Raw genomic sequence first — 13221 nt, 5'->3', positions numbered from 1 at the left:
GCCAACGAGCTCATATTATGCCAGTATATTTCCAACAGCACTGGCTGCTAGTCCATTTCCGGGCCCAATTCAAAGTGCTGGTATTAACATTCAAAGCCCTTAATGGCTTGGGGCCAGGTTACATGAAGGATCGCCTCCTGCCATATGTGCCTTCCCAGACCTTAAGATCATCCCCAGCGGCCCTTCTCCATGAGCCCCTGCCAAAGGAAGGGAGGAGGAGGGCTTTTTCTGCTGTGGCACCCCAGCTGTGGAATGAGCTCCTTAGTGAGGTTCGCCTGGCACCTACATTGTATTCCTTCCAGCGCCAGGTGAAGACCTTTTTATTTTCCCAGGCATTTTAGCATTGTAGCTTTCTAGACTTTAGCTTTGCTGCTTTAAATCTGTATTTTAAATTACTGCACTGCTGCTAGGTTTGATTCTGGTTTTAGTCTGGTTGTATTGTTATACTGTGGTTTTAATGTTTTATATATTTTATATTGTTTTATTGTGTGCTCCTTGGTTTTAATTTTTGTGAACCGCCCAGAGAGCTTTGGCTATTGGGCGGTATAGAAATGAAATAAATAAAATATAAATAAATAAATAAATAAATTCAGCTTCAGTTTATTGGCCCTCATCCAAGCCAAAACTGCATGCAGGCACTGGTTCAGAATGTGCACAGCTTCTCCCAATTCAGATCCAGATAATCAGTTTCATTCAAGAGCACCTGCGTTTGAGACGCCACCACTGTCTAGAGCACAATTCTCAAGAATGGGGTGTTTGCGACCGGACGATAGCATAGATCTCTGGATCAAGAGATCCACGCAATGATGGATCTCTTGATGGATCCACCACTCCCCTGATCCATCCGGTCAGCCCCCCCGTGGCAAGCTCGAATAAGCCATGGTAGGCAAGCGTCGAGAGAGCACGTGGTGGGTCAAACAGATGCAAGCGTCTTGTCCACATTCTCAGGCTCCAGAAACTGAAATTGATCCCACACAGCAGGATAAGACGATGCACTGGACACCTCAACAGACTCTGCATCAATAGCAATGTTCAAGTCGCATGAAGGTGAGCGATTTTAACCTCGAAGTGTCTTGCAAACTCATCACAGCGGGCCTCCGAGGGTTCCAGTATTGGATTCACTGGGTTTGCTGTCAGCAACCTCTGAACCACTCGGAAAAGCTCGGCTTGGAAAACCTTCACCACCACGCAGTAGGCACAATTATATGCTCTTACACATGCTCAGTCACCTTCATGATGAGTCTCATACCACTTTCACTCCAGCTGTCTTCTGACTTGTTTCATTGTCTGGAGCACCCTGGTAAATCAGGGAGTCTTTCAGGCTCAACAGTGCACTCTGGAGCAATTGTGTCAGTTCCTCAGGAGCGATTGTGGCATAGCGCCACTCCGTAACAAGGGCCTCAACCGAATCGCCAGTTGTGGCTACTGGAAAATCCCGCAGAGCATTCAGGAAGCCCTCGGATTCTATACGTCTGTGGGGGCAGACCATCTGAATGAGCCCCCCATCCCTGCAGGGAGGGACTGGCACCATGAGACCAAATTTCATATCCATATGTATTGTGATCCACTTAGAGATCTTAGGATATTAAGTGGTATAAATACATGTTATCTTCAGTCAACATTCCAAATATATCACCGCTATGGATGATTGGTATATGCATTTATCATTCTAAAACAGGGCAACTAATTAATTAAGGCTGCAATCCTATGCACAGTTTTCTGAGAGTAGGCCCAGTTGAGCACTGTGGGATTTATCGCTGAATAGATAGGCATAGGGTTGTGCTTTACACACTGGCCTGGCTCGAATGCACCCCCGGGTTGTTGTGAATGAGGCAGTGTGCTCCTGCTTGGTTTTTCAAGTCACTGAAGGAAATGTAACATCACGGTGTAATAAACAAAAGCTGCCACTCATGCTGAGAAGACCACCTTTAATGTCTCCTTTTCCTCTCTCAGAATCAAATGAGCCTCAGAAGGCAAATGCAGGAGCCCTTATGCTGCAGCCTCCAATTAATAAACGAAACCTCAGGGAACGCTCACAAGTTGTGCTGGTTTGACCTGGATTAGCCAAACTGGCATTATTAGAATCATAGAACAGTAGAGTTGGAAGGGGCCTACAAGGCCATCGAGTCCAACCCCCTGCTCAATGCAGGAATCCAAGTCAGAGCATCCCTGACAGGTGTCTGTCCAGCCTCGTCTTGAACGCCTCCAGTGTGGGAGAGCCCACCACCTCCCTAGGTCATTGGTTCCATTGTCGTACTGCTCTAACAGTCAGGAAGCTTTTCCTGATGTTCAGCCGGAATCTGGCTTCCTGTCACTTGAGCACATTATTCCGTGTCCTGCACTCTGGGATGATCGAGAAGAGATCCTGGCCTTCCTCTCTGGGACAACCTTTCAAGGACTTGAAGAGCGCTATCATATCCCCCCTCAGTCTTCTCTTCTCAAGGCTAAACATGCCCAGTTCTTTCAGTCTCTCCTCATAGGGCTTTGTTTCCAGTCCCCTGATCATCTTTGTTGCCCTCCTCTGAACCCTCTCCAGGTTGTCTGCATCCTTCTTCAAGTGTGGTGCCCAGAACTGGACACAGTACTCCAGATGAGGCCTAACCAGTGCTGAGTAGAGGGGAACTAGTACTTCCCGGGATTTGGAAGCGATGCTTCTATGAATGCAGCCCAAAAGAGCATTTGCCTTTTTGGCAGCCACATCACACTGCTGGCTCATATTCAGCTTGTGATCGACAACAATTCCAAGATCCTTCTCACTTGTCGTGTGGTTGAGCCACATATCCCCCATTTTGTCACTGTGCATTTGGTTTCTTTTTCCTAGGTGCAGAACTTGGCATTTATCCCTATTAAATGTCATTCTGTTGTTTCCTGCCCAGCGCTCCAGTCTATCCAGATCACTTTGAATTGTGCTTCTGTCTTCCAAGGTTTTAGCTATCCTGCCCAATTTTGTGTCATCTGCAAATTTGATCAGCATTCCCTGCACCTCCTCCTCCAAGTCATTAATACAAATGTTGAAGAGCACAGGGCCCAGGACTGAGCCCTGCGGTACCCCACTCGTTACCTCTCCCCAGTTTGAGAAGATCCCGTTGATAAGCACTCTTGGAGTCCGATTCTGCAGCCAACAGTAGATCCACCGGATCGTTGTTTCATCTAGCCCACTTTGAGCTAGTTTGATCATCATGGGGCACTTTGATCATGGGGCGCTTTGTCGAAAGCTTTGCTGAAGTCGAGGTATATGATGTCCACAGCATTCCCACAGTCCACAAGGGAGGTGACCTGATCCAAAAATGAGATCAGAATCGTCTGGCAGGATTTGTTCTTGACAAATCCATGTTGGCTTCAAGTAATCACTGCATTGTTTTCAAGGTGCTTGCGGATAGATTGCTTTATCATCTGCTCCAGCATTTTCCCAGGGATTGATGTCAGACTGACCGGTCTGTAGTTCCCAGGTTCCTACTTTTTATCTTTTTTGAAGTTAGGGACAACATTAGCCCTCCTCCAGTCATCTGGCACTTCACCCGTCCTCCATGAATGCTCACAGGTAATAGACAGCGGTTCTGAGAGGTCTTCTGCCAGTTCCTTTATTACTCTAGGGTGCAGTTCATCTGGCCCTGGAGATTTGAACTCATTCAAAGTAATGAGGTGTTCCTTGACCATATGCCTATCGATCTCAAGCTGCAGTCCTGCCCCTTCAGCCTGCACTTCGCCTTGGCCAGGGGGGTCATTAGACCCTCTTTTGGAAGAAGACTGAGCCAAAGTAGGAATTATGCACCTCTGCCTTTTCTTTGTCATCTGTTATCGTTTTGCCATCCTTATTTAATAGCTGAACCACCATTTCTTTCCTCTGTCTTTTACTATGCACGTAGCTGAAGAAAGCCTTTTTGTTGCTTTTGGCATCCCTCGCTAACCTCAGCTTGTTCTCAGCTTTAGCCTTCCTGACGCCATCCCTGCAATTCTGTGCTACCTGCCTGTACTCTTCCTTTGTTGCTTGGCCTTCTTTCCACTTCCTATATGTGTCCTTTTTTGTTTTCAGGTCATCTGTAAGCTTTTTGTGAAGCCACATTGGCCTCTTCTGTTGTCTTCCACCTTTTCTTCTTGTTGGAATTGATTGTAATTGTGCCTTGAGAATTTCCTTTTTTAAAAGCTCCCACCCATCTTGGACTCCTTTTCTTGTCAGAGTGGCGTGCCATGGGACCTTACTTATCATTGTTGTGAGGTTATTAAATTCGGCTTTCCTAAAATCCAGGATACATGTTTGGCTACACTTGGCTTTTGCTTCCTTTAGAACCATGAACTCAAGTATAACATGGTCGCTTTCCCCCAGAGTTCCTGTAACTGCTACTATTGCCACCTAGTATTCTTTCCTTACATACATTAGCACAGGATGGTGTCTCTGCTGCAGATATAGGCTGCCTTTACATTAAAGGAAGACCCCTCCTGTTGTGGAGCCTTTCTGTGTTTACAGCAGGCTCCCAGAAGGTGACTAGGTGATTGCTGAGAGGGGACATTTTTAATTTTCAAGGTTCCGTTGAGATCAATGAAACAGCGCCATCTGGGGACTGTTTTAACAGTGTAACAATCTGACTTAGATAGTTTATTACTTCTGGATCTTTTTGACATGGAATAAGCAGGAAATATCTCTGGGTGTGCCCTGGAGGTTGACCACGTCATGAAAAGGACCCGCAAGCTTCCCTGAGTGAGCAGTCTCAATCGCAGGATAAAAGCACCATGTGAAGAAGCTCCTAAACTCTGGAGACTCCCTGACACTCTGTTAAGACCAGTCGTGCACTTCCAGTACAGTTTGCACCAGGACAGGTAGATGTGCAGCTGTAGCATCAAAGCAGACCAGCAGAGTAAGCTCTTTAGGCTCTTAAACTTTCCCGTTAATGGTGGCTGCCCCTTAGCACCACCCAGCCTTCTGCTGGCTGATAGCCTCTCCTCACCTTCCTCCACTGCAGCCCCTTGTTGGTTGGCTTATTTCAGGTGTTTATATCTCACTTTTCAAATTAATTTTCCAAAGCAGCTTTCATTAAAAAAAATATATTATAACAAATAAAGCACTAGAATACATGACAGCAATAAAAGCTAGAAGAACACAGTAAAAATAGCACAGTCAGTCCTAAAATGCATTCTAGAATAACAGTATTTTCAAACATTATCTAAAAAGGGGAGGGTGGGAGCTTGTTGAAAGTCCTGGTACCCATTAACTGGATCTTTGCTAACAATGGTCCAGAGAGCAGGGTCTCTGAACCCACCTTAAGGCTCAGGGAAGTTCATACGGGTGAAGGCAGCCCTTAAATAAGCTGACCCTGTGACACTTAGGGTTTTAAAGGTTATTACCAGCACTTTAAATTGAGCCCAGAAACAAACTGGGAACCAACACAATTGATAAAGGGTAGATGCAATATGATGTGACCACCTGGCAGCCCCTTGAAACCACATTGCCGCCTTCTGGCTGGTGTATAAACTAACTTGGCTCCCTTGGTAGCCTTTGATGTTTGCTGGTAGTGAAGCCTTACCTGGTGAGCCAGGAAAAGCTGGCAAGCTGGTGCCGTTCCCTTGGGCTGGGCAGACATGCTGAGTTGGCATGTTCTTGTGTTACCTTGGAGATGTGCTTAATGTGGCGTTGAGAACACAGAATCTTCTTCCCCTGTGTGCTCCCTCCCCTCAAGCGTGAAATGAGATTGGCCAAGAGAAGAAAGGAGAGATTGGGGTTGTTTTTACACTGTTTGTAATGAGAACGCTCAATCAAGTGCCCCTTGAAATCCCATCCCCTACCACCCCTACCCAGGCGTCTGCCCCACCCCCTCACCAGCAGTGACATCCCTCCCTCCTGTGGAGGGAGACAAATGGAGACAAAACTCCTCTTATGCCTGCACCTGAAGATGAATAGACAGATCTATCTACCTATTAAATGCCCATATGTAATTTGGCGTGATGATATTGTCCTACCTTACAGGATCATTGTAAGGATTACTGAGACAATGTATGTACTTGGAGTACTTGAGAAAAGCACTGTATGATTATTACTTGTCTGTCAGGAACAGGAGTGTCTCCTTTTAATGGCTGGGGGGCGGAGGCATAAAAATGCAAGTAATATTAGGATAAAAGTCAGGGGAGGTGCTCTTTAACATGCGGGCCTGGCCAAGACTCATGTAGTCGGTGTGGATAGAGAAGAGGTTCAGGGCTGGTTCACACAATCAAGAGCTGCTCCCGCCTCCCCTTGCAAGTCCTGAGTCTACAGTAACCCATCTGGGTGCTCCCTGATGTTGCAACAGGGTTGGAACAGAACAGGACAACACACTGAGTGCACTTGGGGTCAGTGGCTGTTTGGTGCATGGAAAGGGGCGTTTGAATCTTTGGCTGAGCTTCTGGCTGACTTGCCAGCTTTTGCCCTGAAGAGCCCTGAACCAGAACTCAGAGATGTTCTGCACAGGCAGCACTTTGATGGTTGTTGCTCTGCCTTCCTGGGAGGCTCACCAGGAGGGCAGCTAGGCTGCTGTCTCCAGATGGGAAAACAGGAACAGTGTCATCTAGCAGTAATAGGCAGTTCTCAGAATAAATGTGAGCTGCTAGCGTTGCCAGACATCCCCTACTTGAAAAGATTGTCCTTTCTTCCAGAGCATGTCACTCCCATAGAAAAGAATGGAGAGCCCATAATTCAGGCATCAGAGCGTCCCTCATTTTTGACATTTTGAACTGGTAACCCAAACAGAGTTCCATGCCTTGCTGGCCACCAGTCCACACTCTCCTTTAAGCCAACAGAACAGAGCGCCTCACAAGGGAGACTGAGCCAGAGAGTTACCTGCGCAAGGCCAGAGAGCAAGCCCCCGCCCAGAGGGTGTGAGTCGTGACCGCTGTGTCATAGGAGTGTCCACACATTGGGGAGGGCGAGCTGAAAAAGCAGAGGGAGCACCTCACCTTTGACCCACAAATGTCATAGGCTAGTTTGCCTTTACTGACCAGCAGACTGCTCATAACTCAGTCCCTCAAGAACGCTTACTTTTCCAACATTATCGGTCTTGCAAATTGTTATGAGTTGTCTACTGTTATGTCTACTTGAGCCCCTGAGGAAGACTTCCCATAGTTGAAATGGAATCGCACTGAGGTTCCGTAGTAGACTGCTAGATACAAGCCTTTCTGTAAAATTGTTGGATATTTACTGATATTGTTGTGGTTGAAAAACTGACTGATTGTCTTTTTGATGTGACTGTTTTGAGAAATAATTTAGTTTAATAATGCCATCCAACAGTATAAACTTCGCCCAAAAAAGTATTTTACTGGTCCAGTGCAGCTTGGTTTAGTTCTTTCCACTTGGAGTGTTTGTTCTGAATTTGCACCTCCGATCTCCCATAAGGTTCTAATGGAACCACACGTATTTACTCTGAAACATAATGAATATTAGCCTGGTAAACACAACCTTGTTGTTACTGAATCTAACAATTATGAAAGAATAAATTCTATTTTGATATCTGAGAAGGCAAATTTGAGACTAGCTTTGCTTTGTAATTCTCTCTATATAGAACTATATATCATTCTTGGGTGCCCCCCAAGTGTGTAGAAGCCACTACCTTATTTTGGGGTGGCTCCCTTTCACTCCCAAACTGATCGGCACCTGAGAGCATCTCTACACCAGCCTAAAGTCCCGCATTTAAAAGGGGGCTTCCTGCTTCTGTTTTAAATGCAGGATCACAACAGACTCCCTTGACATGCGCCTACTTTCCCCCCTCCCCTTCCCCCTCCGTTTCCCCACTATCTGAGTCTTCAGTATGTTCCATTCATCTCGCTCCTCTTCTTGCAGCTTTTCCTTTTGTCATGGAGGGAACTCAAGCGGAACACAAACGGGGCAATCTGATAACTCATTATCTCTGATCTATTTAAAAATGGAATAAAGGTCATTTCGTGCAGGAGGCGCCCTGGAGGTTCGTGGTGTCATCTAAAAGGCCCGCAAACTTCCGGAGCGAGCAGTCTCCGAAGCAGGATAAAAGCTCCGTGTGAAGGAGCCCCGAGTCTGCTTTTGGAGGAAAGAAGTGTAACAGAACATTGCAGTGAAAGAGGAGAGCTGGAACAGGACAGGAACCTTACAGAGCATGCTTATGCCATGTGGGGAGGGGGATTTCAGGTGTGAGGAAGGAACTATGGACACCTTTTTCTCTCCCCCCACCCTTCTCCTGCTGTACAGCACAAACATTCTGGGTCTTGACTTCTCTCAACCATAGACTTAACTGATGGAGGTGCACAGACTTCCTGACTTCTGATTTCTTTATCTCTTTCACTAGGTTCAGCTGTCATCAGCAGCCCATAAGCTCATCAGTTCTTGCCAGGCAGTTTTGTTTGGTTTATAAAAAATTATTTATAAAAGCAGAGATTTACAGAATTTCTGCATACCTAGGGAACCCCTTAAAAGCATGTAGAAACCACTCCCTAATTTTGGGGCATCTCTATTTTGCTTCCACACTGATAGATCTTCAACCGGCTGAGCTTGGTAGGAGACGGCAATGACAGTATTTGGCAGCTTAATTTGTATGGCATACCGGCAACAGATATGTGGCTTCAGGAAGACCCCACATTTAGCCCCTCAAGCTCCTGTGTAGAACAAGTGGGTCTTCTTCAGCCGCCTCCTTGCTGGTGCGCCTTCCCTCTTTTTCTGTCTCCAGCAGGAAGTGATTATTCCGGGAATGCCTACAGCCACACCCCTTACTCAAGCTATGGAGAAAACTGGCGCTTCCCCAGCTCTGCCCTACTGAGTAAGTAGCCTTACACAGGACGCGTGATCAGCTAACCGTGACCCTGGAGCTTGAGCACTGTGGCCCGAAGCTTGGACTTAGCCAGGTAGGAATGTGGGACAGTCTGCAGTGGCCAGGCCTCCACTGCAGTAAGGAAAAGGGGTGTGCAACATCAGTGCCTGCGATTGGCTGGCAGGATGAAGCCAAGCCTCTGGATTGGCCAGACGTGCTATCAACACTGGGCGGGAAATGGTTGGCAGAGCACAAGATTTGCTGCTGCACTCCTGGATTGATCTTTGCCAGCTCCAAGTGCCAACAGATAAGTCTTTGGGGTGCCCTGGTTTTGAGTCCTTTGCATGAGCAGGGCATGTAGGGATCTGGTGGAGCAGCAGCACGTCCAGTGCTTCCAGTGGCAGATCCGGGATTTTATTTTTTGAAGATTAGCCCTCATGGCTGCAAAAAAAAACCCTTAACCCATCTAATGCTAAAAACTTCACACTCCCAATACCTGACAAAAGAACCTGAATGCAAATTCCTAAATTTAAAAGCGTGCGCCATTTCAAATAAAATAAAATTCTTGTTTGGGCACCCTTTCATGCTCATTTCTTTGCCACCATGGCCAAGCAGTGGCCTGACTGAAACGCCTCCCCCAGCAAGCGACCTGCAGTATGTCTGCAGCAGCTCTGCTGCCCAAATTCCTTGGTGCCCACTGACCCTAATTTGCCTCATTTTATGGGGTGGATCTGAGCCAAAGCAGATTTGCTTTGGGCAGAACAACCCCAGCTCAGAAAACTGAAAGAAGCCCATGCTAGGCAGGAAAAACAGTTGTGACTCTGCTGCTGACATCACACGTCGTGTATAGGCAGGCAAGGTCACATTGAGTCTGCTTCTGTTGTAAGTTGTGGAAAGGAAACACTCAGATCAAAGTCCCAAAGGGGAAGAGCTTTTCTGCATTCCAGCAGGGAGGTGCAGGTGGGATCATTTCGACAGCAGCTTCATGTGAGGCCTGTAGAGAAGTGGGAAAGACGGTGTACTGAGCTGGAGTGAATGGTTTACCCTTGCAGATGTTTTGCTAATGGGCATTTTCTCTTTGTCCAGGTTCTCCATATTATTACAGTTCACCCGCACGGGGCCCTGTTCCCCCCACCACCACATATGACCACCTCTAGGTGATGCAGTTGCTGTAGGAGGCAGGACAGAAGAGTCGCCCTCTATTTCTTGCCTGACAGCACAGATGGAGAGAGAGAGAGAGAGAGAGAGGCAGCCTGTGGCTCAGTGCTGGGAGCCTGCCACAGTCCGCGAACAGAAGCATGCCCAGTGCAGGCAGAGGGAGCCAAGCCCGCCGGCTGCGCGTGGATATTCACGCGGGCAGGCGCATCACTCAGCGTGCCCTGGGGATGGGCAGGAAGAGGGGCAGAGGCAGGGGCAGTGGGGGATCTGGGGGAGCAGCAAGCTGGTTGGCAACATGGTGAGGTGGGGGACATGGACATCAGGACACCAAAGGAAAGAAGCCCTGAGAGGTGGCAGCAAGCCCATGGGCTGGCATGTCTCTCGGTTCATCGGCTCCAAAATGAAGTGCGACCTGGGTTGAGACACCTAGAAAACGAGGAAGATAAACCAAAGAAATGAAGTGATGTGGGAGTCACTGTACTATTCTTTATTGCGTCAAGTCAGCTGAAGGTATGTGTGCAAGGTGTGGGAAGAACTGGAAGTTTGCACAGAGAGAGAGAGAGAAAGAAGCTGGTCACTGTTTACCACACAAGAGAGTATCCACCACTCTGCTGCTTCTGCACTCATTTGATGGGCCCCTGACTGCCCCTTATTTATAAGGGATTCTCAGCCATTCTCTCTTGTTTCTGGCACATTTGAGCAGCTGGGAAGAGAGGCACAAGTGCAGCTTTACAAATGAGTCAGAGTACCAGAAGCACCAGGTACCTGCAGCCATCCATTCTGGCAGCTCTTGGAGGAGAGGATGCAGACAGTACAGCCCTAGAGTTGGAAGGGGCTGTTTAAGCCAGCAGGTCAGACCCCTGCTCAGTGCAGGAATCCAGTTTAAAGCATCCCTGACAGATGGGCCAATACAACACAGTACTAGGCAACACGGTGGGTGCTGAGACGTCGCACTGAGCATCAGGCTGGAGTCAGATGACCACTGACATGAGTGGTGTCAGGGAACAAAGAGGTAGGAAACACAGGAGTGTGTGGGCAAGACAAGCTGTAGGCAGGATCTGGGGAAAGTAAATACGTCGTCCTGCTGTCCAGTTCTCCAAATGAGGCTTCTCAACTTGCCACCCAACCTGCCTCCATCATGCACCACCCCAGAAGTCCCACTGAGAACAACGTCCTTAATCCATGGGTCTCAAAGACTGTAGCAGGATCAGGCCCTGTCTTAGAGCAATCCACACACAACACTTTCCTCACACTTCTTGATTACTCTCATCCTCTTCCATTCGGTGCTCTAAGAGGGCCTGATCTTTCTTTATGCTGAACGCCTCCCTTTGCAAAACTCCCTTTGCACTTTAAGGCTGGTAGAGTGTCTTCAAGCTGCCAAGACAGGCCTGCTGGGGTCTCAGAGCCTCAGCTGCACTGGGATGGCCACATTTGCTCAGTGAAGACTGGAGCAGCGGGGGGGGGGGGGGGGGGGCATGTGACAGGGCCGGGTGCTGGATGGTGAATTGCACGTCTTGCCATGTATGCATGTCTGTGCTTTGCACTGTATATACTGTTCATAAGCTCTACGTGTGGGCGTTGGATGTGGCTTTTCTTCTTGCTTCTAACTGGACAATCTCCTCCTGCATCTCTCTGTCCTTTAAATGAACTCTGTTTATATTAAGGGCATGCAAAACTTCTCTCCCTAGTACCAGAATTGGCCTTCAAAGTGGTGCATGCAGAAAAGTTGGTGTTGAGCTCTGCCCTTCGTTTTAGAGACAGTTGCTCTTGGAAGATGGAGGACTCCATCTCTTCCCACCTCTTGTCAAAAGAAGGCAGGAGCTGCTAGCTGCGGGGGGAGGGGGCGCACTCAGTAAAGTCTCCGCAGAATGTCCTTATCTCCAGCTGGATGGGCTGGTTGGTGGACTACTGGGCTATGTGGACCACTGGCCTGGCTCAGTCTATAGCAGGTTCATAGATACATAGCTCAGCAGCAGAATGCACCAAGAAGTGACCAGGCTGTATCCACTGTCCTCTCCTACAATGCACCATTGGCAGGGAGCAAGTGTGGACACAGATGTTGGACAAAATCCCCGATCCACTTTCAGGAACCCTGCAAGGACTGGGATTTGCCTCTCTCGTTACAGTATCATTTAGGTTGCTGGGATGAAGATACTGCTAAAAGTGTGCTGGCAAGGAAGATGATCTTCTGAAAACCTCTTGAGCTCTGCACATTTATTTTAAGAAGTGGAGGGTTGCTTTTTTAGCCCCAGGGCTTGTGGGGCTATGTCTTGAAAACCATCTTGAAAATGTAACTTCTGATGATTCTGCCATTAAAAGAAACTTGCATTTTAAAGAAAGTGATTAATAACAAACTTATTTTTAAGAAACTGACATCTGCCTTTGAACATTCAAGATCACCAATTCCATCCTTGATGGTTGTCCATATTAGCGTGGCCAGTATGCTGCATCTGTCAATGGGTGGATCGCCTAAGCAGCTCAACGGCAGCTCAGGCAAAGCTGGACTCAGCTGGCCATTCAGCCAGGACAGTGTAGGCCTCTAAAAAACACTGGCACGTCTCAAAGGGCTGGAGTACACACACAGGCCAGGAATAGGAAAGACATGCTGCATAACACACACCACACACACACACACACACTGCTTATATAAATTCACAATTCCTTGGCTGTTGATAAACTCACAGATCCATGCCTTTGAATTTTAGCTGCGGGTGCTATCCAGGGTGTTCAGCCTTGGATTGGCTTTGTATATGTACTTTGGAGATTTCTGGCGGTGTGACAGGCACATAAGCAGAGGTGCAAAGGAATCTTTCGTGCATGCCTTTGGTGACATATATCTAGAATCTACACCCTTCTAAAATGTCTCTCTGTTGATGGCTCAGGATTTTCAGCACCTTGCTGTCTTTCAAGGTGAATGTTCATCTTTCCATGAAATAAATGCAAATCGGTTACCAAAAAAAACACTGATGTTACATAGTGTGGGAAAGCAGGGCAGTGGTGAAGAACTACTTTAACATGCTGTCATAAGAAAAGTGACTTTTTTCGAGGAAGGTGTGCTTAAATGATTGCACAAAGAGAAAGAAGTAGCAGCAGAAAGGAGGTGGATCGGGGGCATGGCCTGGGTGGATTAGGGAAGGCATTGCAACCACAGGATCACAGCCTCTGAACTCGGGGATATTTGCATCAGCCCTAGGGGCTATCAAAACTTATTTGCCTCCCATTGCCCACAATGGGAGGGAAATAGTTGGGGGGGAAAAAAACTGGACAGAACGGAGAAGAATGCCACTCTTCCCCACTGCCAGCAGGAACCCAGCAGAGCTTTGGA

General features: G+C 47.6%; 1 protein-coding gene across 1 annotated transcript in view; it reads left to right on the top strand.

Moving 5' to 3' along the window:
* Positions 1-12228, top strand: part of PAX8 (paired box 8) — an 88993-nt gene extending 76765 nt beyond the window's left edge. Inside the window, exons 10-11 of the mRNA XM_084804274.1 lie at positions 8661-8747; positions 9825-12228. Of these exons, the coding sequence (XP_084660400.1) occupies positions 8661-8747; positions 9825-9895 (158 nt within the window). The 3' untranslated portion in view covers positions 9896-12228. The remainder of the gene's footprint in view (positions 1-8660; positions 8748-9824) is intronic.
* The last annotated feature ends 993 nt before the right edge of the window (positions 12229-13221 follow it).

The sequence above is a fragment of the Heloderma suspectum genome, chromosome 6 (genome assembly GCF_057233095.1).
Source record: "Heloderma suspectum isolate Gila_16-S chromosome 6, 16-S_ref, whole genome shotgun sequence".
Taxonomy (NCBI): Eukaryota; Metazoa; Chordata; class Lepidosauria; order Squamata; family Helodermatidae; genus Heloderma; species Heloderma suspectum.
This window is presented reverse-complemented; position numbering and strand designations above follow the sequence as displayed.